Source organism: Mytilus trossulus, chromosome 1 (genome assembly GCF_036588685.1).
Source record: "Mytilus trossulus isolate FHL-02 chromosome 1, PNRI_Mtr1.1.1.hap1, whole genome shotgun sequence".
Classification (NCBI taxonomy): Eukaryota; Metazoa; Mollusca; class Bivalvia; order Mytilida; family Mytilidae; genus Mytilus; species Mytilus trossulus.
In genome coordinates this window covers 22,736,382-22,764,127 of record NC_086373.1, presented here as the reverse complement: position 1 = coordinate 22,764,127, position 27,746 = coordinate 22,736,382, and the positions used below count along the sequence as shown (strand labels likewise).

The 27,746-nt window shown below is 33.5% G+C and overlaps 1 protein-coding gene across 6 annotated transcripts; it reads left to right on the top strand.

Annotated features, from left to right (window-relative positions):
• On the top strand, positions 1-22,981 carry LOC134718972 (uncharacterized). Of its 6 annotated transcripts, none has more exons than XM_063581868.1 (7): positions 1-22; positions 8,154-8,247; positions 9,589-9,659; positions 10,494-10,634; positions 12,444-12,558; positions 21,090-21,162; positions 21,608-22,976. In XM_063581868.1, coding segments are annotated over exons 1-7 (606 nt in total). In that variant the 5' UTR covers positions 1-20; the 3' UTR covers positions 21,718-22,976. The 6 variants fall into 6 exon arrangements, with proteins under 6 accessions (XP_063437938.1, XP_063437945.1, XP_063437970.1 ...); XM_063581875.1 differs by lacking the exon at positions 1-22 and adding an exon at positions 5,723-5,849; XM_063581900.1 differs by lacking the exon at positions 1-22 and adding an exon at positions 6,162-6,325 and having other exon boundaries at positions 21,608-22,978.
• Positions 22,982-27,746: the final 4,765 nt, after the last annotated feature.

Below are 27,746 nucleotides of genomic sequence, written 5' to 3'. Positions count from 1 at the left end.
GAACAAGACACAAGAATTAAATGTAAGTGCATTGACTGTGATCTATTGATGTGTGTAAAATGTCAAGAAAAAGTTCATTCAAAATTTAAACATGCAAATATGCATAAAATTGTAGACATCAAAGATATGGCCTCGTATCAAAATGAAAACAGTGGTACAACTGAACTTAAAACCATCCCATGTCAAGTTCATGCTTCTCAAACAGTTTGTTTGTTTTGCGTGTCTTGCACACAGCTAGTTTGTCATATCTGTATAGCAAATTTACATCAAAAGCACGATTTGACGGAAATAGACAAAATATTAGCTGAAAAAATATCATGTTACAAGAATATGAGGAGCAAAATTGATGGCGACATTATGGTGCAAGTTGAAGAGAAATTAAGTTTTCTTCAATCGAAAAAAGAAACTGATGATCGTGAGTTTAAAAAATTACGAGCAGATATTTTGAGAAAGGAACAAACTTTGTCTGAAATATTCAGAAAGTATTTTGAGGAGCTTCTATCAACAGTAGATATAGCAAGAATGAACAATGAAACAGATTTAAAAGAGCTTGAGGGCACACTTAAACTGTCAAAGAAAGACCTTCTCGGTCATAAGAGCAATATTGATGATATAATAAACTCTAAGGATCCTTCAAAAGTGCTGTCAAAAGAAGTTGATAAATTAGAGTGTAAACTTGATCAAATAAAATTGAACAGTTCTCCTTCGAGTTCTGTAATCGTGAAATTTCTTGAGTCTACAATTCAACCTGACTTATCAAAATTAGTTGGATTCTTGGTGTCCGCCTCCGTCAAACACACATATTGTGTCGATCACTATGTCTGTAGTATAACAGTTCAAGACGACAATTCACTTTGGTTATATTATGGTAGCTACGAAGGAATTCGGCACGTCGATCCAGAGAGAAACATGAGCGTGATAGAGGAATTTCGCGATATTAATGCGATCGAAATTGCAGCAGGGAAATCCAACTGCTTGTTCTATACAACTGGCAATCAGCTTCAAATGTTATCATCTGATAAGAAAACAAAAGTTTTGCACAATTTTTCACCTCACCAACCAACTACCCTTCTTATTACCGAAGATGATATCGTAGTAGGAGTAATTGAGGACAAAGGAAAGAAATCAAAAATTCAACTTCAGGCCAAACTAGTTGTTCTTGAAATCACGGGCAAAACAAAAATGACGTATGAAAAAGATAGAAATGGCAAACCGCTATTTATCTACCACTTTCCTCGAAGTATCACATCAACCGAAAGTGGTGGTCTTTGTTTTATCGACTGTCTTTCAATAGATGATTATCTCGGGCGTATAGTTATGTTTTCTGAAAACCAATTTATTCAGTGGACATATGATGGAAACCCTTCTATTAATACAACCGAAAAGCCATTTTCTGCTGTTGAAGTACTTGCTACAAAATCAGAAAACGTTATTGTTTCTGATAAATTTACTAATACATTACATATTCTGTCAAAACACGGTGATATTATGTCTATCATGGATTTATGTCATGTTGGAATCGAAAAACCCGGAGTTATGGCGATTGACAAAAGTGGATACTTGTGGGTCGCTGTGCATGGGACATGGCTTTATCGCTTGGAATTATCTGGAATGTAATTCCCCCTTCAAAAAAAATAAAATAATAATAATAACAATAGTTTTATTTTGTTAACGCAAATGTAACACAACTTTGTATGTAATTTTTCCAAAAGGAAGAATTTGAGTCACTCCTTATTATTCGTATAACTATTATAAATATTGCTTTATGATTTGATAAGTTTGATTCGCCTTTAAATATTACAAGGCAATTTTGATATATTACATACAGATAAAAGACAAACGCTTAATGTACAGTTTTCAAGAGAATTAGTACTTTTGCTATATACAAGAGATTGTACAATTTGTAGTACAATTGAATGCATTGAACTCAAAAGCTAACAAAACCTTCAAACAGACGTATAAAGAAGGGATATACAGTGTGGGTCATAGTAGTTTATATGATATTGTTGTCATGCATTTAAAGATGGCATATTTTGGCTTTAATATCGATTCACTTATAGAGTCTTTGCATCATTAATAAACACTTTTATTCTAAAACCAGCTGATGGAATGATACGGGTAGTATTCTCATATATTATGATGGTATGATCCTAAACCCCTAACGAGAGAGTTTGTGCTTGATATTCATATGATGAAGACATAATCTTTCAATTAGTTAAGTTGAGGTTTGGAGCTGGCATGTCAGTAACTGCTAGCAGTCCTTTGTTAATTTATGTTTCATTGTCATTTTGTTTAGTTTCTTTTGATTTATTTTGAAATCGAACTCGGACTTCTTTTAAACTGAGTTTTACTGTGCGTATTTCTATCTTTGTTCTTTTTCGACACTGGGTATACGTATAAAAGGAAGGTTGAGATAACAAAAAAAACATTTTTAACCCTGCCAAATGTTGCGCCTATCCGAAGACAAGAGCCTCTGGCACTTGTCAGTCTTGTATGAATTTTAATTGTAGTTTCTTTTATATGTTTCGGAGTTAAGTATGACGTCCATTATCATTCAACTAGTGCATTTTTTTGTTTTTGGGCCAGCTCAAGCAAGCCTCAGGGTGCGGGATTTTCTCGCTGGATTGAAGACCCATTGGTGACCTTCGGCTGTTTTCTGCTCTTTGGTTGGGTTGTTGTCTGTTTGGCACATTCCCCATTTCCGTTCTCAATTTTAACTTCAATTGTAACTTATATTGGATAATGCTGTAAAAACAGGCCACATTCGTTATGTGCCTGTCCAAAGTCTTGAGCCTGAAGTTCAGTGGTCGTTGGTTCATGTCTGTCACATTTCATTTTTTTCTTGTTATAAATTAGGTCATTGGTTTTCTCAATTGAATAATTTCATGCTTTCGTGTGGGGACCTTTTATAACCGACCATATTTTTTCACATTGTTAAATTCCACAGGGATGTCTTTAATTGTTAACATCAACTCCATTTGAACTTTGTCTGGAAAGTTATCTCATAGGTAATCACACTGCTCCTTATTTTCATATTGATAAAAATTACACCATTTCTATTGTTGTCCAAATAATAGATATATAATACCAATAATTAATATGGACTGAGTCGACAGGTTCAATCTAAAAGATTTTGCAAGCATAGAAAAACCGCATCTAACAGATATAATCAGCATGACTTTATCTGGGTTTGAAGTCCTAAAACTTTGCTCAGTGCTTTGAGTCCAAAATTCATGCTCTGTGTGAGTACAAAAAACTGACTCGAAAGTTTTATGACTGCTTCGTATGCATTGCTCTAAAAGGTTTGTCTCTACAGTATTTCTCTGGATAATGGGGTGACTTCAATGCCACACTCATTTCAGAAGCTGAGAGTCACTAAGGTTTATAATTATATATATGTGTTCACATGTTCGAGGTGTCTAGATGGACATTTTCAGTTTAGACATAAAACAGGAGAATAATTTAAAAGTATGTAATATTTGATGACTACACTTTTAGTTTATTGTCAGATCATACGTTCTGAAAAATGGAAACCAAGTCGTGTATGTGTACCACAAATAGAAATAAACCTTGCAAAGCAATTATAAAAACTGAAATGGACTGCAGTTCTTGAAAAAACGGACTATCTTTTATCAATATGGTATGCACTTGAGAGCAGGAATTTTCAAGATATGAATACATCAATGATACAAACTTTAATTATCAATAGTCTTTTGTTTTTAAAATATATATGTTTTATACTATTTAACTGTATTTTTCAGTAATATTGGCGTAATTGAAAGGTTTTATTTTGGCGCAAATGAAATATTGTTTGTGGCGCAAATGAAAGATTTTTTTGGCGCAAATGAAATACCAATTGGTGCAAAAGCAAAGCACCGATCAAAACCCCTTGGAGAAAGATGCTGCTTTGTGATTTCTCAACAAAAGACATAAATAGCGAACCAGACTCGAATTTCAGAAATTGAAGGTTAATATTAAAAATACTGTAAATCTAAAAAAAGAGAATATGTGGTAAAAAGACTGATCTTCACAAGAGACCGGGCGACATAAATGTTTTAACAACAACACGTCACCGTATGTCCTTCAACAATGAGCAAAGTCCATACAGCATAGTCAGCTATAAAAACCCTCAAATGACACAAATGTGAAACAATTCGTACGAGAAACTAATGGCCTTATTTATGTACAGAATAATAAACGAAAAACAAATATGTATCACAGAAACAAACAACAACCATTGAATTACCGGCTCCTGCCTTGGGACAGGCAGATACATTCGGAATATGGCGGAGTTAAATATGATAGCGGGATCCCAACCCACCCTCAAATCTGGGACAGTGGTGCAATAGAAAAAAAATATCTGTATTTGCAAATTTTAAATCTGTCCACCGCATATTAATATCGAAAACATATGTATCGGAAGATCATGACGACTATCATATACCAGTCGTGAGCTCAACCCAGGTTTCTGACACAGTTACATTTAAACTCTATGAATACGAACAGCTGTGGATGTATTAAGTCTACTCGGACAAGGAGAGCAACGCTTCAGTGTCAAAGATCATGTTACCTAAAACGAAAACTTCATCCGATCATTATAAACGTAATTTTTCAATATGAGCCCAGATCATGTTAAAATTACTATTTTACCTCTAGCAAATTTACCCATTAAACGCTGACTAACATAGCTAAGCAAATAGAGATATATTTTGTGTATATGACGTGCACAAAACTGAGTAGTGGAAAAAATTCAGAACTTCGTAACTTGATAGTTTCATGCCAAGGGTTATGTGCAACACTTGGAAAATTGGGGTTTAAACATATTTTAAACTTCAATCGTTTTGTGTATCTGATTATTTCCAATTTGTTTTCAATATGTATCTATTGTTTTGTCAGTTTCGATCTGAAAAATCGTCAATATCATGGAAGTTCTTCAGACTCCTCATGATGTATAGTACAATCAAAATTGTTATTCACTCATTTTTTTTTTAAGTAAAAGGAAAAACAGAAATAATTCAATTATCTATTTGAATTTTACTTTCTTCAAGTAAATAAGTAATAATTATTACCACTTTATACACAATGTATTTTGAATAATTACCGTTTTAATCCTCATACTGTTAGCTCGCCGGTACATAAATATAGGAAGATGTGGTGTGAGTGCCAATGAGACAACTCTCCATCCAAATTACAATTTATAAAAGTATAGCATTTTTGAAAAGGATTTTTTTAAATTATTATAAAATGGTAACTTCAATTTTCATCAATTTAATAAACCACAAAAGTTCAATGTATATAAACATGTACATGCACATTGTGTCATTGGTTATGACCTATCGCGCTTTATCGTCATTGAAAGTAGTAGAAATCTCATATCCTAATGAATGATAGACCATTACGCACCTATCTTCATTTTTATCAGACGTGGTCATATAGATATATGATATATTTTACGAAAATTCTTTATGGAATGATAATTGAATATGTCAACATATAGTATACTCATATATAGCCATTAATTCAATCTAATAAATACATGCAAGTATTAAGTTACAAGAAACATATTTTTTTATATAATTATGCACCATTTTCGGGATTTTGTTAATACAAGGTCATCATATTTGTACTTCTCAATGGAAATTCCACAAAAAAAAGTGTTACTGTATTAACAGTATGAAAAGGGAGATAATTCATACTGTAAATTTGACTGGATAAATTAATGATTCAAATTGGGATTAACCTCTCATCTATAAATAGATATGATATAAACAACACCAATAAATACAGTCAAAACAGGAAATATTTTTAGATCAACAGGTATAATAGAACGGCTACTGCATTTCAAACAGGTATGTTGAATTATATACTTTAATACGACCACAGGTAGTACCTTGTATATAAAAAAATATACTTGATAAGATACGTAACACTGATTTCGTTGAATTTGTACGGCTGACAATGTTGTTTACAATTTGTATTTTAAGTCCTGGATCATTAAATTGCACTTAAATCTTAAAAGAAATTGTAAATTCCCAACTTTCTGAAGGATATTATGTTTCTTTCAAAATTTGAAATCCAAACCAACCATCCCTGTACATAATTAAACATTGCATGAGTATTAACAATATAATGCTTCCTACCTTTAAATAAATGCGTATTAAACTGTTAAAACAGGAAGACTTCCTTTCTCTTTTTTCCTACATTTCCGCATAAAGTGTATAAAGAATTATCACAATAACGTTTCGTGCACTACTGCAAATATATACTATCTAACAGATTTTTGGATAGGTAAAGCGCGCGGTGATAAAAGATTAGAAGAGTCGAGGTATGTATACCTTATAGTTTATTTACATATATACGAAAAATTATTACACTAGGGTTTTCGATATCACAAACTAGTCAAAACATTTACTAAATTTTATCATCGGTATAAAGACATCATTCGTAAATATAGCTCAACATGCAGACTTCTTATACGTTCAGGTATTTCACATCCAATTTTTTTATGGAAATATTCTTTATAAAGCACAAAGGTGTCAGTATTCACTTCAGAAACTTACAAAACCTTTGTATATACTTATTAAGAAGGGATATAATTACGATACTGTTGTCAAGTCATTAAAAATTGCATATTTTGGCGTTAATATTGAGTCACTGATAAGGTCTTTGCGTCGGAACTAAACACATTTATCCTAAAAACAGTTGTTGGCATGACCCGGGTTGTGTTTTCTCATATATGTTATGATGGTATGATACTAAACCCCTAACGGGAAGGATTGTGCCTGATGTTCATATGATGAAATCATAATCTTTCAGTCAGTTTAATTAAAGTCTAGAGCTGGCATGTCTGTTAACTGCTAGTAATCTGTTGTTATTTATGTATTATTGTCATTTTGTTTATTTTCTTTTTTTACATCTTCTGACATCAGACTCGGACTTCTCTTGAACTGAATTTTAATGTGCGTATTGTTATGCGTTTACTTTTCTACATTGGTTAGACGTATAGGGGAAGGGTTGAGATCTCACAAACATGTTTAACCCCGCCGCATTTTTGCGCCTGTCCCAAGTCAGGAGCCTCTGGCCTTTGTTAGTCTTGTATTATTTTAATTTTAATTTCTTGTGTACAATTTGGAAATTAGTATGGCGTTCATTATCACTGAACTAGTATATATTTGTTTAGGGACCAGCTGAAGGACGCCTCCGGGTGCGGGAATTTCTCGCTACATTGAAAACCTGTTGGTGACCTTCTGCTGTTGTTTTTTTATTTGGTCGGGTTGTTGTCTCTTTGACACATTCCCCATTTCCATTCTCAATTTTATATATATACAGTATATATTACGTATATGTCTTTGATATACATTTTCATTTTAAGATAATCTTTTAAGGAAGGAAATTGTTATTTGGGACTCTTCAGTGTAGGACATTTTTGTTTTACTGACATGTACAGTGCTTGAAAATTTTATTAACAAACGAAAAATTTCAATTGCATGCATGTGTCCATTTGACTGTTTGATGTGTAAATATGCAACTGCATCAAGTGAGAAACTCTTTATATAATCAAATTTCAACTGGTGAATGAGTGTCCTACACCATTTAGTAGCACCCCAATGTCGCAAAAGTTTCAATTTAGACGGAGAAGTCCAGGTATAAAAAAGTCAACCCTATACATATAATATTGCAGATGTTTCCTTACTTACACATGTAAGTTTAGAAATTGAATGTATATTCTTTAGATGAGTTCAATTTATAAATTAGAATATTTTACATATATATTTACTAATGTTTTGTAGAATAAACCATATTGTTGAAAAAAAATGGTCATTGCTTATATTAATAACATCCAGTGATATATATTTCATTTATGTCCAGGGCTTTGTCTAATTTTTATACCGCAAAGGTACGGGGATGGTGAGGGTAGATCTCAAATAAAAGTACAAAGAATAAACTTTTAATATATACGCATCATTAAAGGTTTGACCAAGATTTCATGATCCACCGAACATGGAAAAGTGAATGAGCAAAGATGACATGGTGTCAGGATTATTGAAAAAAAACCTGTTTAACTGTTTTTGGTTTGGTTTGGTTTTCCAGAAAAAGCAGTATCATACGCAACATGTGATAATCATGATAATGAAGAAATGTATCTTTTTCAGGATGGCTTCAAAGATTATAAAAGAAGATGTGCAGCTGCCAAAAGACTTTCAAAAATGTCTTGCGTTTGTGTTGTACAACGTTTTCACGAAAGAGGTACATGTAATAAATATTTCACATTTTTATTTTGTTTTTTTTAATCATATACTAGTACATGCACTATGAGCAAATTCATCATTGTTTTTTTCTTTTCGAAAACATTTTGTTTTGCATACAATAATGATTGTTTTGTTTTCTTTACCAACATTTTTGCATACATTAATGATTGTTTTGTTTTCTTTACCAACATTTTTGCAAACATTGATAATTACATTAGATGTATGTTTCATTACATCACTCGTCCAATATATACTGCGTAAACCCTCAGGGGTTTACGCAGTATATATTGGACGAGTGATGTAGTCTTTCGGAACACCGGATGTTATTCGGAATACTTCTGTTCTTTCTATAACTACCTTTCAAATACATGCGCAATAGCTATGACCACCTTTCAAATGCATGCGCATTAGCGTACTAATCTGTTGAATATGCATTAGCATCTTAAGTTGCTATAGAGATATTTTACCAAAATGTACTTCGGTCAACGCTTTTACACCCCAATATATTTACAAAAAGAGCATTCAATTCTTAAATGATTGTTTTGTTTTCTTTACCAACATTTTTGCATACATGAATGATTGTTTTGTTTTTACCAAAAAAACGCCGCCAAAATCCCGGCCGCGAAATTTTGATTAAATGTAAATTTTAAATACTATCAATGTAAATCGATAAAGTACATGTTGTAAAAAGTTATTTATTCTATGTGATCGACTGATTGTTATCTTCTTCAAGTCCAGTGGAAAATATTTCTGGCATATTCAAGAAGAAACCAACTATGTCACTGTGGGTTTTTCGATTAATGTGGACCTGGTTGAAGGATCACAAACTCGGACTACCACTCACTGCAAATGTTTTACACGTGTAGAGATCGCGATGTTCTGATTGCATGAGGCATCGGAGTTACAGCTCAATTCTAACTGGATGTGGCTGCGTGTTTATGTGTACCGCAACACAAATTCATACGATGCCCGTCTTTACTATAGATTTTATTTCCAGTTCGAAGAGGTCAATATAACCATATTCTTTACCATGAAACATTGGTAATATATCATTAAAAGAAAATATTTGCCATAGTGAATCTTTTGGGGAAGATTAGTTTTAAAGAATTTAAGGTTGTCATAGTAACAATGTGATTGTTTTAAATTAGTCAATTTGATTTGTATCTCAGTATGATATAGCACGTTGCAGCTCAGTGTAAAACAATGAATTTTTATTAAAGAATTTAGAAAAGTACATATTTTGAACAATCTCACACGATTCAATTGTGAATCTGCTTGGAGATTCCTTTGCATTTCATATAAAATAATAAATTAACTATATAAACATATTTGTTTTCAGGAATGCGAAGAATACATAAACATTGCAGAGAAAAAAGGTTTTGAAGCTGCACTTCTGAATTCTGGAGATAGGTACAATACATGTGTAATATAAAGCTATCATTGGCATGTGATTTTCCTTTGCTCATCGTGGGTATTGATAGATGAAATACACTTTTACCGTAAGCTCTGAATTCGAAAATCTTCATCAAATGTTTCACAAAAATGGACAAATTAGTCTGGGAGAAGAAGATGAACAAGTCAAAATGACTTCTATCATGATGTCATTCTATATATAGCTGAATTATTACGGCCTACAACAATGAGAAAAGCTCATACCGTTTAGTTTGATATATAAAGCACCAATATACAGATTTGAAACTATTCAATTTAGAAAACAAACGACCTAATTTATAACTAAACAATTTACGCCAAAACAATTTGATAGACATGCATGGACCAATGGACAACAGGCTCCTAAAAATGTGTGGAGTATGAAACATGACCCAAAGGCGGATCCAGGGGGGGGCATATACCCCCTTTTCATGGAAAAAAAGTTTCATTAAATAGGGAATCACTAAAGCATGACTAGAGCGGCCCCCTTTAGGTCAGTCAGTTGGCCCCTCTTCCGGATCTGCCATTGCATGATGTTTTGACATCTAGCATTACTGTAATACAATAAATAGTCGGCGGGCGTTTCCGTCAAAAGTACACAATCCTGTGTAAAACACATTGCATTCAGGGAAAGTGGCTATATATATGTAAGAAGATGTTGTATGAGTGCCATACATCTTTCTTCATAAATTCGCTTAATGTACATTTTTGAGTTCCACAAATGAAAATATTTGCTAACTTCAAGGGGAAATCACCACTGCAAAATGTCGTGTTAAATAACATGTATAACAAAACAACAATGATTATTTACAGACAAGTACTAGCCACAGATGTAAGAAATAGTGCAAGATGTATATGGGATACCAAAGAAGAGGTTGATAAGATATGGAAAAGAATTAAAGAATATGTGCCTGATGTATGGTGTCACAGAGAAGTCATGGGATTAAATGAAAGGTGCAATATTTTAGGAAAATTTATTATTCGAAACAACTTTTTGTTTTATTCTCAAAAAATATATTTGAAAAGGGAAAGATGTGGTATGATTGCCGATGAGACACTTTTGCATATACACATTGAAATATTTTAACTTGATGTTATTTGGTAGAATTTTTATATCCGTTCTTTGAAGCTATTCAGTTCTGACGAACAAAACTTTATCGTGAATATTAAAGTCATATGAAACATCAAATTAAAAAAAATATGCATATGTTTTTTTTATAACTAAATGTAAAGTTTTCAATATACAAGTCATGTACATATACTTTTTTCTGAAGAAAATTCTTTAATTATTCAGTTCTGACGAACATATACTTTTTTTGAGGAAAATTCTTTAATTTGTCCACATTTAGAAGTTTACTTATTTTTGATTGCTTGCTTCCAGAAAGCAATTCGCCGACATATTTTCCGTGCGCATAGTGACCTTAGCGTGACCCTCCTCGTAAAAATCCGGTGATGCATCTGTCATTAACATGAACAAATATCTGACCGTACATGTTAAACACGTGTCAATACCCATGCTTTTTGTTGATTTTTTACTATAAGGTGACAATCGGCAAACTTAGGCTTTAAAACACGGCATTTAAAAGAGCAACCATATTTTTAAATCATAACAGACAGAGAGAAAAAAAATTGACGATTGTACGATATATTTGCGTAAAAAATGATAAAATCGTGCACAGAAGACTAATTTTTATGATATATACATGCATTGGTCCAAGAATTATATAAATATTAGATACACATTATTTTTCAACGGCCACTCGTTTCATCTGACATAAACTTGCACATTAAATTGCATGACTAAATTTGAAATTAACTATACTAACTGAATTTGCCGTGACAAGATATTGCGAGAATATTTATCTATAATACTATTATGAAGATCTGATATCATAAGACCATTTTGTAATTGAACAGAATGATACATATGCTAATATAGTTAAAATCGAAAGTGGCACAAGACTGACTGTTTGGCCGACGCCTTTAAGCATAGAATATATCACAAGTAGGTACCACGATCAATATAGCAACGCAACCCAATATGGATTAAATTCATTTTGATGAAAAATTCTATGATAAGGTAACATTACCAAAACAAATGTGCTTTTCTGATTTCTTTTCGATATCAATACGGGTTAGATAAAGCTGAACGACAATTGAAATACAAAGGAGATGAAATAAAAATATAAACTAAAAGTAAATTCAAATTCTACAAAAGTTTAATATTTATAAGTTAATCAGATTTGAAAATGATGGAAAAAGTATGACAAAATTGAAACTTCCATGCCGAAACAGTCACACAAAGACTTGTAAAACACTTTTTGATCGTCTATGCTGTCTACACTAAGATATCGTGAATTGACATACCTCCACAGTCGTATTGAAAAAAATGAAATTGACGACATAACCCTGAACTCTTATGTGCTAGAGGAATTATGTATTTCGGTCTATGCATGCTGTGTGTCCGTCCGTTCTTCCGGCTTCAGATTTAAGTCTTTTCAATGTATTTTATTATGAAGTTGAAGTCCAATCAACATGAAACTTATTACACATGTTCCCTATGATATGATCTTTCTAATATTAATGCCAAATTAGAGTTTTGACCCCTATTTTACGGTCAAAAGAACATAGAAATTGATAGTGCGAAAGGGGCATCCGTGTACTATGGAGTCAGACACATTCTTATTTAATCAATTTTAAGACATACAATGTAGTAACACACGGAGCAAAGCTCTAAAATCATTTTACTTTTTTATCATCTAGATTAAGGATCCTTAGATATGATCCAGGCGAATATTTCAGGCCACATTATGATGGCATGTATAAACGGGATAATGGAGAGAGAAGCTATGTGACTGTCCAGATATATCTAAACGAGGTAAAGCAGACTTATTTTATTACCCATATGTCCGAGTGGTCTTAGTTATCGAACTACTGTATCTTTAGCCTGTCACCACAGAGGTCGGGAGTTCGAAGTCAATTTTGAACGTTGCAGGTGCACTCGACTATATTCTAAATTGGCTATGATTGTCAGGTTCAATTTTAAGTTTAAATTAGTGATTTTTTTTGGGCACTATGGCACCAATAAAAACTGAATGCCAAGGAAAAGCACAATAGTGCTAAAAGTGGCATTAAACACCAATACACCAATCAATCAATCAATCAATCAATCAAAAAAACACTAATTAATCATGTCAGAGTCGACTATATGTTATCTAAGAGTTGAGGTGTAGGTTATACATGTACATGTTCTGATATGAAATCATATTTAAGTTCTGTTTCAATGCAACAAAAAAAAATAAAACTAATTATTTTATTTGATAATTTGTTTGATAAGAAAAACGTGTGAACAAGGCCAGTTTAAATTTTCCAAATCTTCATTATAGCAAAAATATTAAAATTTGACAAAACATTTACGAGTCTTAAGAAAAAGTAAAATAACAAAAATACCGAACTCCGAGGAAAATTCAAAACGTAAAGCCTCGGTCACACCTTACCGGATAGCTCGAACGGACGCCTAACGGATAAAAAAAAAGTTATCCGTTGACAACATTTTTTTCCGTTGGGAGTCCGTTGGTGTACTAACGGACATGTAACGAATGCCTAACGGACACACAACGGACATTGAACGTACGTGAAACGGATACATACCGGACAGAACCGACGTCGAACGTACATCCAACGGATGAGTACCGGATAAAACGGACACCTAACGGAAGCGTAACGGATAAAACGGATGAAAATTAAAGGCAATAAACCATCTAAAAATTAAAGGCAAAAAACCATGAGAAATTTCAATTGGCATTTGTCCGTTTTACATCCGGTAGGCATTCGTTTTATCCGTTATCCAACCGTTAATGTCCGTTTCACATCCGTTTGATCCGTTAGGCGTCCGTTATGCGTCCGGTAGACGTCCGTTAGTGAATTGGTCTACCGGATCTCCAACGGATGCATAACGGACACGTAACGGATACAAAACGGACGAGTACCGTACAAAACGGACGTCTAACGGACGTTCAACGGACATTTTATCCGTTGGACGTCCGTTCAAAGTTTTGAACATGCTCAAAATTTTCCACCGGACAGAACGGACGTCAACGGATAAAACGGACGCTTAACGGACGTCTAACGGATATGAACGGACGCCTAACGGATAAGAACGGACGTCTAACGGACATGAACGGATTGAAAAAAAGTTATCCGTTAGGCGTCCGTTCGAGCTATCCGGTAAGGTGTGACCGAGGCTTAAAGTCAAAAGCACACAAAACGAATGGGAAACAACTCATATTCCTAACTTGGTACAGACATTTCCTTATGTAGAAAATGGGAATATGGATGTATGTGAAGTTAGCAGCCGGTTCGTTATTCGTTGTTCGATATTCAATATCGAACCGGCTGCTAGCAGTCGGTTGGATATTCAAAATTTTGTTGAAAATAATAAAAAAAAAAAAGAAATACTTGATAACATTTAAAACATGATTTTCATAGTTAAGAGAACTGATAAGATATGTAGGAAATCGTTTTAAAATGACCTCTTCTTCAAGCTGTTGTAAATTCTCGTTATCCTTGAATATAAATCCTTTTCTAAGTTTCATATGTGTCTTTATCTAGTATAAATTTTGTCAATAAAACGAGTTCAAATAAGTACTTTTGTACATGATATTTCTAAGAACAAAAAGAAAAACTCATAACTCTAGAAAAAAATAGAATTATAAATAGAAATGTTTATGGAAAGCCAAAAAAATAATCTTCAGTCAAATATGTCAAAATTTTAGGACAAAGGGCACAGGGCAATGGTGAGAGCCTCTTGATCTCTCAATCTTTCTAATATTATGCAGACATTTAGATAATAGGTAGATACAGCCGCGACTAAAAGGAATTTTGGTACACTTCCTGTCTTCCATGTATACGGAACGCCCAAAGTGCCAGTTGGATATTCAAAATATATAAAGAAAATCTACCTGAGACCGATTAAATAAGGGTGAGACCCCCCTGGTCTTTCAATGTCCATAAAATTCAAGTAAATCATGTATATATAAAGGTTGTATCAGAAGGATTTCCCAGAATAACGTCATCTTTGATATCTACGGAGGGCTTAGAAAAGTTAAAATTTTAGGACAAAGGACACAGGGCAAGAATGATAGCCCCCTGATCCCTCAATCTTTTAATATTATGCATATATTTAGTCAATTGGTAGATACAAACGTGACTCAAATGAATTTGGGTACAGTTCCTGTCTTCCAAAGTGCCTGTTGGATATTCAAAAATATATAGCGAAAACCTACCCGATATTGAAGATGACGTTATTCTGGCAAATCCTTCTCTTAACAACCTTTATATATACAGAGTCTATGAATTGAGTGAAATTAATGGACATTTAAAGACCAGGGAGTCTCAACCTCATTTAATATATTTTGAATATCCAACTGGCACTTTGGGCGCTCCGAAAACATGGAAGACAGGACGTGTTCCCAAATTCATTTGAGTCACGTTTGTATCTACCTATTGATTAAGTATATGCATAATATTAGAAATACTGAGAGATCAGGGGGCTCTCACCATTACCCTGTGCCCTTGGTCCTAAAATTTTATTAATTTTTGACTGAAAAGTGACAATCTAAGCCCTCCGTAGATATTGAAGATGACGTTATTCTAGAAAATTCTTCTATTACAACCTTCATATATACAGAGTCTATGATTTGAGTGAATTTATGGACTTTGAAATACCAGGAGGGTCTCAACCTCATTTAAGCGGTCTCGGGTAGGTTTTCGCTAAATATTTTGAATATCCAACTGGCACTTTGGGCACTCCGTAAACATGGAAGACAGGAAGTGTACCCAAATTCATTTTAGTCACGTTTGTATCTACCTATTGACTAAATATATGCATACTATTAGAAAGATTGAGAGATCAGGGGGTTCTCTACATTACCCTGTGCCCTAGGTCCTAAAATTTTAACATTTTTTTACTAACAAATTGTTTTTTTGGCTTTCCATATATATTTATATTGATGAAATCTAAATATTTCGAGAATTATCGTTTTTTTTAATCCGTCTTTAGAAATATAATATACAAAAGTACATCTTTGAAGTCGTTTTATTGACATAAAACTATATTACTTAAAGACAAATATGAAACTTAGTAAACGGTTAGGGTTTATATTCGAGGACAACGAGAAATTACGACAGCTTGAAGAAGTTATTTATCGATTTCCTACGTATCTTATCAGTCATTTTAACCATAAAAAACATGCTTTTAATGTTATCAAGTATTTAATTTTCTTATAATTTTCAACTTAATTTTGAATATCGAATCGACTGCTAGCAGCCGGTTGGATAATGAATATCGAATAACGAATAACGAACCGGTTGCTAACTTCACATACATAGAAAATGGTGGATGAAACCTGATTTTGTAGCTAGCTAAACCTCTAACTTGTATGACAGTCGCATAAAATGCTATTATATTGACAACTTGTGAGCAAAACAGACTTAGATGCATGATTTTTTTATTAGTTGTTAGTGGCTTAATTTGAACTAGCTGTCAGATAACTGCAAGTACTCTTCAGATCTGTTTCTAGTGTCTTTTTGTTGTCGGGATGTACACGTTCCCGGCCACGTCAACTTGTATTTTTGTGATGAGTTATGCCTTTTTCAACTGATTTTTATAGTTCGTTCTTATGTTGTACTGTCATACCACTGTCCCAGGTAAGAGGGAGGGTGGGGATCCCGATAACATGTTTAACACATTATTTATGTATGTGTCTGTCACAAGTGAGGATCCTGAAATTCAGTGGTTGTCGTTTGTTTATGTGTTACATATTTGTTTTTTTATATCAATAAGGCCGTTAGTTTTCTCGAATTGTTTTACATTGTCATATTGGGGCCTTTTACAGCTGACTATGCGGTATGGGTTTTGCTCATTGTTAAAGGCCGTACGGTGACCTACAGTTGTTAATGTCTGTGGCATGTTTGCTTGTGGACAGTTGTCTCATTGGTAATCATACCACATCTTCTTTTTTTATATTAAAAGGTACAAAAGTAAAAAAAAATAGGTACAGCAGTCAGTATTGTGTAATAATCTTAATCACTATAAAAACGAACAACTATGGCAGCAAGATAAACAAAATGACATATAAGCAAAAAGGAAAGACAGGAATAAAAAAAATGGCTATAGTACAGTATGTATAAATACCGAGCCACGCTAAACGGATATTACCGAAAATGGAGAAGTCATGAAATATGTCATTTAAATTGTATTAATGTATTTGTACTGATGTTGAGGATAAAATTCAATGGGCATCAAAAGTAGCTTATAAAGAAATTGTAAAAATCTACCAAAAGGAGACGATCAATATTTTCAAAAGATTTCACTGATAAAAATAAGATATCCATATCTTGAATAAACAGACAAAATAAGGCTAGCAATTTTACTTTAATCATTCCTTGTTTTATATTAACTATGTTTTAAAATTAATTGTATCACCGATCAAATTTATTCGTTCATTGTGTGTAAATTCGTGTTATTACGTTTTTTGATTGAGTTAAGTCATTCCAATTGATATTTTATAGTGTGTCTTTCAATGTTGTGATGTTATACTATTGTTCCAAAAAAGGGAGAAGGTATTATTTGGTACCATTAAAACGTTTAATCTCGCTGCAATCATTTTCACCTGTCCTAAGTCAGGGATCTGATGTTCAGTGGTTGTCGTCTGTTTAAGTGGTTCATAAGTGTTTCTCGTTTTTCATTTTTATATAGATAAGACTGTTGGGTTTCCCGTTTGAATGGTTTTACACTTGGTCTAGTATTTTTTGGGCCATTTATAGCTTGCTGTTCGGTGTGAGCTTAAGCCCCGTGTTTAAGGCCGTAGCTTAACCTATAATGGTTTACTTGAATAAGTTGTTACTTGAATTGAAAGTTGTCGCATTGACACTCATACCACATCTTCATATATCTATAAAGTAGTAATAAAGCAGTGCTCTTTTCGTCGGATTGATACTTGACACAAGGAACACGACGGATGACACAAGAGGAGCATGATTTGCCAACGTCTCTTATTACCTGTATCTGTTCTTTTTGTAGAGTTCAGGTTATTCTATTTTTGGTTTATATTGAGTGTATGTGCCCTTCCTTATCACCCGAGGCATCTGTTCGATTTGTAGAGTTCAGGTCACTCTATTTTTAGTTTCTGTTGAGTCTGTGTACCCTTCCTGATCACCTGATGTATATGTTATATTTGTAGAGTTCGAGTTACTGATAGTTTTGTTTCTGTTGAGTGTTTTTACCTTTCCTGGTCGCTTGAGGTATATGTCTTTTTATGTAGAGATCAGATTGCTCTGATTTTAGTTTCTGTTAAGTCTGTGTACCCTTCCTGATCATCTGATGTATCTGTTCTTTTTATAGAGTTCGAGTTACAGAATGTTTTGTTTCTGTTGAGTGTGTTTATCTTTCCTGATCGCTTGAGGTATTTGTCATTTTGTGTAGAGATCAGGTTGCTCTTTTGTAGGCCTGTTGAGTGTATGTATCCTTCCTAATCGCCTTAGATATATGTTCCTTTTTGAGGGGTTTTGGTTGCTCTAGCTTTAGTTTCTATTGAATGTGTGTAGCCTTTCTGATCACTTGTTGTATCTGTTCTTTTGTAGAGTTCTGGTTGGTCAATTTTTATACGACCGCAAATTTTGAAAAAAATTTCGTCGTATATTGCTATCACGTTGGCGTCGTCGTCGTCGTCGTCGTCGTCGTCCGAATACTTTTAGTTTTCGCACTCTAACTTTAGTAATAGTGAATAGAAATCTATGAAATTCTAACACAAGGTTTATGACCACAAAAGGAAGGTTGGTATTGATTTTGGGAGTTTTGGTCCCAACATTTTAGGAATTAGGGGCCAAAAAGGGCCCAAATAAGCATTTTCTTGGTTTTCGCGCTATAACTTTAGTTTAAGTTAATAGAAATCTATGAAATTTTGACACAAGGTTTATGAGCACAAAAGAAAGGTTGGGATTGATTATGGGAGTTTTGGTTTCAACAGTTTAGGAATTAGGGGCCAAAAAAGGGCCCAAATAAGCATTATTCTTGGTTTTTGCACAATAACTTTAGTTTAAGTTAATAGAAATCAATGAAATTTAAACACAATGTTTATGACCACAAAAGAAAGGTTGGTATTGATTTTGGGAGTTTAGGTCCCAACAGTTTAGGAATTAGGGGCCAAAAAGGGACCCAAATAAGCATTTTTCTTGGTTTTCGCACCATAACTTTAGTATAAGTAAATAGAAATCTATGAAATTTAAACACAAGGTTTATGACCATAAAAGGAAGGTTGGTATTGATTTTGGGAGTTTTGGTCCCAACAGTTTAGGAAAAAGGGGCCCAAAGGGTCCAAAATTAAACTTTGTTTGATTTCATCAAGAATTGAATAATTAGGGTTCTTTGATATGTGGAATCTAACTGTGTATGTAGATTCTTAATTTTTGGTCCCATTTTCAAATTGGTCTACATTAAGGTCCAAAGGGTCCAAAATTAAACTTAGTTTGATTTTGACAAAAAATTAATCGGTTGGGTTCTTTGATATGCTGAATCAAAAAATGTATTTAGATTCTTGATCATCGGCCCAGTTTTCAAGTTGGTCCAAATCGGGGTCCGAAATTAAACATTGTTTGATTTCATTAAAAATTGAATAAATGGGGTTCTTTGATATGCCAAATCTAACTGTGTATGTAGATTCTTCATTTTTGGTCCTGTTTTCAAATTGGTCTGCATTAAAGTCCAAAGGGTCCAAAATTAAACTTAGTTTGATTTTAACAAAAATTGAAATCTTGGGGTTCTTTGATATGCTGAATCCAAACATGTACTTAGATTTTTGATTATGGGCCCAGTTTTCAAGTTGGTCCAAATCAGGATCTAAAATATTATATTAAGTATTGTGCAATAGCAAGTCTTTTCAATTGCACAGTATTGCACAATGGCAAGAAATATCTAATTGCACAATATTGTGAAATAGCAATATTTTTTTTTAATTAGAGTTATCTTTCTTTGTCCAGAATAGTAAGCAAGAAATATCTAATTGCCCAATATTGTGAAATAGCAATATTATTTTTTAATTGGAGTTATCTTTCTTTGTCCAGAATCAACTTAAATCTTTGTTATATACAATGTATATTCACTTTTTACTACCAACTGATAAATTAAAATAATCTTTACCATTCAGTGATAACAAGCAGTTTTTTTACATCTTAATATTTTATGATGTATTTAAATGAGTAGTTATTGTTGCAAACTCCATTAGAAATTTAATTGAGATTAATTTGGAATAAGGGAAAGGGGGATGTGATTAAAAAAATTGGGTTAAATTTTCTCATTTGAAATGAAAAATTTTGACATAATTTTTTTTTTGAGAGGATTAATATTCAACAGCATAGTGAATTGCTCTAAGAGAAAAAAAAAATTTTAAGTTCATTAGAACACATTCATTCTGTGTCAGAAACCTATGCTGTGTCAACTATTTAATCACAATCCAAATTTAGAGCTGAATCCAGCTTGAATGTTGTGACCATACTTGCCCCAACCCTTCAGGGTTCAACCTCTGCGGTCGTATAAAGCTACGCCCTGCGGAGCATCTGGTTAGTTTCTGTTGAGTGTGTGTACCCTTTCTGATCATTTGATGTATCAGTTTGTTTTGTAGGGTTCGAGTTGCTTTAGCCTTAGTTTCTGTTGAATGTGTATAGGCTTTCTGATCACCTGAGGTATATGTTCTTTTTGTAGAGTTCGGGTTAGTCAATTTTTAGTTTCTGTTGAGTGTGTATAGGCTTTCTGATCACTTGCAAGTATCTGTTCTTTTTGTATGGTTCGAGTTGCTTTATTTTTTTAATTCAGTTGAGTGTGAAGCCTTCTTGATCTCCTGTGGTATCTGTCCCTTTTTTTGTGGAAACCGGGTTGCTCTTCTTTTTTTTCAGGTTTGTTTAATGTATGTAGCCTTGCTGATCACCTGAGGTGTCCATTCTTTTTCGTAGAGGTCGGTTTGCTTTTGTTATTGTATGTTCCTTTCCTGATCACCTGATGTATTTGTTCATTTATTTAGTTCGGGTTGTTCTATGTTTAGTTTTTGTGTAGTTTTCGTCTGTTTTCTTTTGTCCATTATGTAGAAGTAATCTACCGTACATTATTTATATATCAACTGTCTAATTAATAGAAATGATAAAGTAAAAACGTATATACATAAAACGATACAGTGCATGATTAAAATCAGCTGTACACATTATCTTTAACTTTAAAAAAAAGAGATCAAATTCAGTTATGTATGATACAATCAAATAAAACAAAATAGTATTGTAAAAAAACCCGTGTCAAATGGTTGGCTAGAATAATTTGATATGCAAGTAATTATATCTTAACAAGATTCGTTTAATTTACAGGGTTTTGAAGGTGGAAGTACCACATTTATAGGAAATTATATAGATGAACGAGTTGAAGTTGTACCAAAAACAGGTATTTTTTTTTATAATAAATCAAAACAATGTTAGGGGCCAACAAGGGACCCTAATAAGCATTTTTCTAGTTTCCTGACAATAACTTGTGGAATGGTGTATAGATATCTCTAAAATTAGACCACAAGTTTTCATACCAGAAAATTGGCTTTAAGGGGGGGGGGGGGCTGTTTATGGCCCAAGCCGTTTAGGAGTTAGGGGCTAAAAAAGGCAAAAAGGTTAAAAAAAAAATTGTCCTCGTTAAAGGACAATTACTTAAGAAAAAATTGATGCAAGCTCAACTTTATTGTAGTTTTAACATGGTAGGCAATATATTCGTGATGATTTTTGCCCGAGCAATAGTGATTTCAGGAATTAAAAAAGTCATATTCAGCTGCGCTCGGCTAAGCAGTTTAGTATATTCTGTCCTAGTTTTTGAATTTGATCTTATTTTGTTTTTGTTTTAGGTTCCGTACTGGTTTTTGAACATCCTATACTCCATGAAGGGTCTGAACTTATTGCTGGAAGAAAATATGCAATAAGGACTGATGTTATGTATTCATCTACAATATCGTAGCCAAAGAAGGCAACGAATACAGAGACAAACGAAAGCAAATCAGACTCTCAGCATTCACAAACCACAGAAAGTGTGCAAGTGAAACGTCGAAGGACCTTTCAACAACCGAAAATACTAGGAAGTCGAATTTTTCTTAGTAAACTATTTGGATGAAATTTTTGTGATAGAAAGCTACTGTGATTTTAATATTCGCCCTTCTTCATTCTTCATTTGTTTAGATCTTGGAATTTGGTTATTGTCTGAATCTTTTGGCGCCTGGGGTGTGCAATATAAGAATTAATCAGAAACTTCATCTTCTTCTTTTGTTGTTGATAATGATATTATCTTTTCAAAGTACATTCATATCCTTTCTGTATCCGTATTATATATACGTTCATATGATGAAATCATAATCTTTCAGTCAGTTTAATTGAAGTCTGGAGCTGGCATGTCAGTTAACTGCTAGTAGTCTGTTGTTATTTATGTATTATTGTCTTTTTGTTTATTTTCTTTGGTTACATCTTCTGAAATCAGACTCGGACTTCTCTTGAACTGAATTTTTATGTGCGTATTGTTATGCTTTTACTTTTCTACACTGGTTAGAGGTATAGAGGAGGGTTGAGATCTCACAAACATGTTTAACCCCGCCGCATTTTTGCGCCTGTCCCAAGTCAGGAGCCTCTGGCCTTTGTTAGTCTTGTATTATTTAAATTTTAGTTTCTTGTGTACAATTTGGAAATTAGTATGGCGTTCATTATCACTGAACTAGTATATATTTGTTTAGGGGCCAGCTGAAGGACGCCTCCGGGTGCGGGAAATTCTCGCTACATTGAAGACCTGTTGGTGACCTTCTGCTGTTGTGTTTTTTTTATTTTGGTCGGGTTGTTGTCTCTTTGACACATTCCCCATTTCCATTCTCAATTTTATGTATGTTGTATTTTTTATATGTTTTTGCCACAGTATTTTAAATTCATAACATCTTCGCTAGCCAAAGGTTACGATCCACTCCTGCTCTAGAGCGGGACTGGATCGTAACCCTTGGCTCGCTTAGATGAATTCATAATTGATATTCAATTATATGATGTTATTTTTTTTAATGTTACTCGTTGTTCATGATGTTGTTATTAACTATAGGCTCATAGTTTGTTTTGTTTTTTTTGTATTATTTTTTTGCATGTGATATTCAAGTATATGTTCGTTTCATTTGTTTTTTAACCCTCCATCAAATTTAATATATTGAAGTAAATTTTTAAAATTATGATTGTATTTTTTTATATTAAAGTTTAAAAAAAAAGAGTACACTTGTTTAATTATACTAGCATAGCAGCTATCCACTTTCTTGTATCAGGCTCTGCGTGTTACACAAGTGTCCTTACAAACAATGGTATATTGTTGGGTCTTTCAAGTGCTCCACGAAACCTCTTTCTAAAATATTAACATCGATTTATCAGCAATCAAAGCCGGGCTTCAAAGTAAATGTGATTCTGCCTATTCTAGAGATGGAATAAATCAGATGTGGATACAAAAAAATTCCAAAGATGGTTTAGAGCACATACAATCTAACTCTCTTTCATCTTGCAATAGTATTAAAACATTTGACTTTTCTACTTTGTACACAAGTAGTCCACATTCCAGACTAAAAGACAAATTGAAAGAGTTGATATTGCATTGTTTCATAAAAAATGGCCAATGTAGAAACAAATATCTTGTCTTAGGGAGGGATAAATCCTACTTTATAAAAGGATCACTCTATTTCAAACAAAAAATTCTCTGAAACTGACATTTACAAGATGCAAGATTTTTTGATTTCAACAGACTGTCGGCATTCCAAAGGGAACAAATTGAGCCCCTCTTCTTGCCGACGTGTTTCTGAGGCTGAGTTCATACAGGAATTTCGTAGGAAGAAGGATGAGAAGTTAGCAATATAATTTAACTTTACTTGGTGTTCTCTCAATAAATAATTCAAAATTTGGTGACTATGTTGAACGCATCTAACCTATGGAACTAGAGATAAAGGATACAACAGATACAGTTAAGTCGGTCTAATATCTGGATCTGGACCTACATCTAGAAAATGACAATGAGAATCGGTTGAAAACAAAAGTTTTCAACAAAAGAGATGATTTCAGCATTCCAATTATGAACTTTCCATTTCTAAGTAGCATTATTCCAGCAGCACCTGCATACGGGGTATATATCACCCAATTGATACGATATTCCCGTGCTTGTATTTCTTATCTTGACTTTCTTGATAGCGGGTTGCTGCTCACAAGAAAGTTTTAAACCAAGAATTCCAAATGATTAAGTTGAAATCATCCCATCGTAAATTTTACCGACGCCATCACGAGTTGGTGGATCGTTATGGAATAGCCGTTTCACAGATGATATCGGATATGTTCCTTACGTCGTAACTACAATCCCCTACTCTTTCATGAATGTGACTTACCGATTAAGACTTTTTTTCTGGATTTGTTATAACATGAGCAACACGACGGGTGCCACATGTGGAGCAGGATCTGTTTACCCTTCCAGAGCACCTGAGATCACCCCTAGTTTTTGGTAGTCTTCATGTTGCTTATTATTTAGTTTTCTATGTTGTGTCATATGTAATATTGTTTGTCTTTTTCTTTTTTAGCTTGACGTTGTCAGTTTATATCAATTTATGAGTTTGACTTTCCCTCTGGTATCTTTTGTTTCTCTTTTAAGAGATAATCTCCGGTTGTATCACTAGCAAAGTAGCAAATACTTTGATACTGAAACATTGCGAAAAATATGGATATTGTTTTATTGAAATTTGCTGTAATTTTACAAATATTTTGCAACAACCGTTAATGAATGAAATGTCTCTTCTAAAGATTTGCACTTTTCATTAAGACATTTTTATCAGACGGTTCCGTCAAAACTTTTCCACAATTTAACGTTCGCTTAAATGGGTAAAATGTACTGCATGTACATTTATTGTCCGTTAAAAAATCATTTGAAAATATTACCGTTATGCATATTGTTAACAGCGTGTCACGTGTCTCAAGATTAGTGCATATTTAGATTGTTGATAGTACTATATAGATATAGGAAGATGTGATATTATTGCCAACCAACGAGCTAACTCTCCATCCAAGTCACAATTTGTAAAAGTTAACCTTTAAAGTTCATAGTACGGTCTTCATCACGGCTCACAACCAAAAGCAAGCAAATAGGGTCCAAAAATTACTAGTGGGAAACCTTTTTCAAGGGGCCTATTCAAACGAGAAAACTTATGGCCTACTTTATGTATAAAACAAGAATGCGTCCTAAGTACACGGATGCCCCACTCGCACTATCATTTTCCATGTTCAGTTCAATGGACCGTGAAATTGAGTAAAAAATCTAACTTGGCTTTAAAATTAGAAAGATCATATCATAAGTTTCAAGTTGATTGGACGTCAGGTTCATCAAAAACTACCTTGACCAAAAACTTTAACCTGAAACTCCACTTTCATTTTCTATGTTCAGTGGAGTGTAAAATTGGGGCCAAAAGTCTAATTTGGCTTAAAAAATAGAAAGATCATATCATAAGCAACAAGTGTTTCAAGTTGATTGGACTTCAGCTTCATTAAAAACTACCTTGAGCAAAAACTTTAACCCGAAGGCTGGCGAACGGACGCGCGGACGAACAGAGGAACAGACCAGAAAACATAATGCCACTCTACTATCGTAGGTGGGGCGTAAAAAATGAACGAACACAAATATGTAACATAGCAGAAAACCACAGCCACTGAATTAATGGCTCCTGACTTGAGGCAGGCACATAAATACAGAATGCGACACTTCCTCTTACATAGGAATAGCATATAGACTCTGTGATTATAAAAGTCTTACATTTTATGATGACATCCTTCTATTGCTAAAGACCGTTTATTGCCCTCTAAGGGTTAATTTTGTCGTCAGGATGCTTTCTCATCAATGACATATAATCCACAATCCCTGTTCCAGAATATCAAGAAATATAAATAATCAATAATATATTAATATTGAAATATAAAGTGTAGGATAAAGGACAAAAGAAAATGAGGCAAAACAATTAAAGAACACAGCAAATTAGGGTAACATATTACAAAGAATAGAGAATATTGGGCAAAATTGATAAAAAAAAAATTGCATCTCACCAAGCTTCACTACCAATACTTGTTATAAACCTACTGATTTGTTTTATATACTAGTAACGAGCCTATATATATATTCGAATTGGGATTCGAACCCATGTTACTGTGAGATCCTGACACCAAATCGCCTGCACTGTAGCCGTCCCGCTAGACCACACGACCACCTGGGCTCTACATATATTTATCTATATATACGAGTCTAAATTGAAAACTACGTTCAAACCTATGATTGCGTTGGATAAAAACCGCAATTTTTATACGTGTGCATGTTAACAAATTTCGTTGAAGAAGGGCCTAAAAACAGCACAAACAACATTTTCCAAAAGTTATATAGATTCTATCATATATATATATAAATTCTACCACTGTATAGAATGTGATACTATATTTATCCACTCGAGACAGTTAAATTTTCAAATTTAAAACGCAAGGCATGTCGAGCGTTTCGAAATTTAAAATTTTACTGTCGAGAGTGGATAAATATCGTATTACATGAGATTTGGTGGTAGAATCTGTTTCTCTAATGATTTTCAAACAATACGCCGACAAACTTATTCCTTCTTTGCGACTGAACTGCAAAAAGATGTGTTCTTTCTATGTGACGTCATCAGGCATGGTCGCCTTTTTTCATGCCGTCACAATAAGAAATTCAGAGGAAAGCAAGAAAATTCAACGTCACACTCGGATTTTAACCAATAAAGTACTGAGATCAAACAGACCACACGTTGATTAAATTTTTTTATACAATTGGTGCAGAAAGGGATGAATTGACGAAGAATTAGAGAAAATATATATAAGATATAATATAGTTAAAGATTTCAAATGTATATGTTCCGGACCATATGAGTATTTGGACCATACGCGTATGGTCATGACCATATGGGAATATACTCATATGGTCGGGGTTATTAACACGTTATGTTATGTATTATCATCAAATACAACTTACATTTCAATATCAAGGATGAACACGAATGCGGTCACTTTCGTTTTACACTTTGCGTCCAGCGTCCAGTGTCCCTCGTCCGTCGTCATTAACTTTTACAAAAATCTTCTCCTCTGAACCAAACTTGGCCACCATTATCATTGGGGTTGCTGCCCTGAATAGGTAATTTTAAGGAAATTTTGCTGTTTTTGGTTATTATTATTATAATATAGATAGAGATAAACTGTAAGCAACAATAATGTTTGGCAAAGTAAGATTTACAAATAAGTCAACATGATCGAACTGATCAATTGACCCCTTAAGGAGTTATAATTGTCCTTTATAGTAAATTTTTAACAATTTTCATAAAATTTGTAAATTCTTACTAACATTTTCCACTGAAACCACTGGGCCAAGTTCGTTATATATAGGGATAATTGTAAGCAGCAAGAATTTTCAGTAAAGGAAGATGTACAAACACATCACCATGCATCACCAAAACACAATTTTGTCATGAATCCATGCATCTGCTTTCTTTGATTAATATTCACAAAGACCAAGGTGAGCGACACAGGCTTTTTAGAGCCTCTAGTTATCAGACGTATATGATATATTTTACGAAAATTATTTATGTAATGATAATTGAATATGTCAACATATATATATAGTATACTCATATCTAGCTGGACGGCTACAGTGCAGGCGATTTGGTGTTACAATATCGCAGAAGCATGGGTTCGAATCGTGGCGAGGGAAGAACAAAAAAATTGCGAAAGCAAATTTACAGGTCTAACATTGTTGGGTTGATGTTTTGACGAGTTGTATATACATAATGTACACAGCCATTTATCACCATCACTGCTGGTGATCCGATGGATAAATCTGTTGTAGAGTTGTCACTGACTCAGACGTACTTATAAATATAATTATTTTCTGTGATTGTATCTTACATTAATTTGTAGGATCCTTTACTATAGATAATT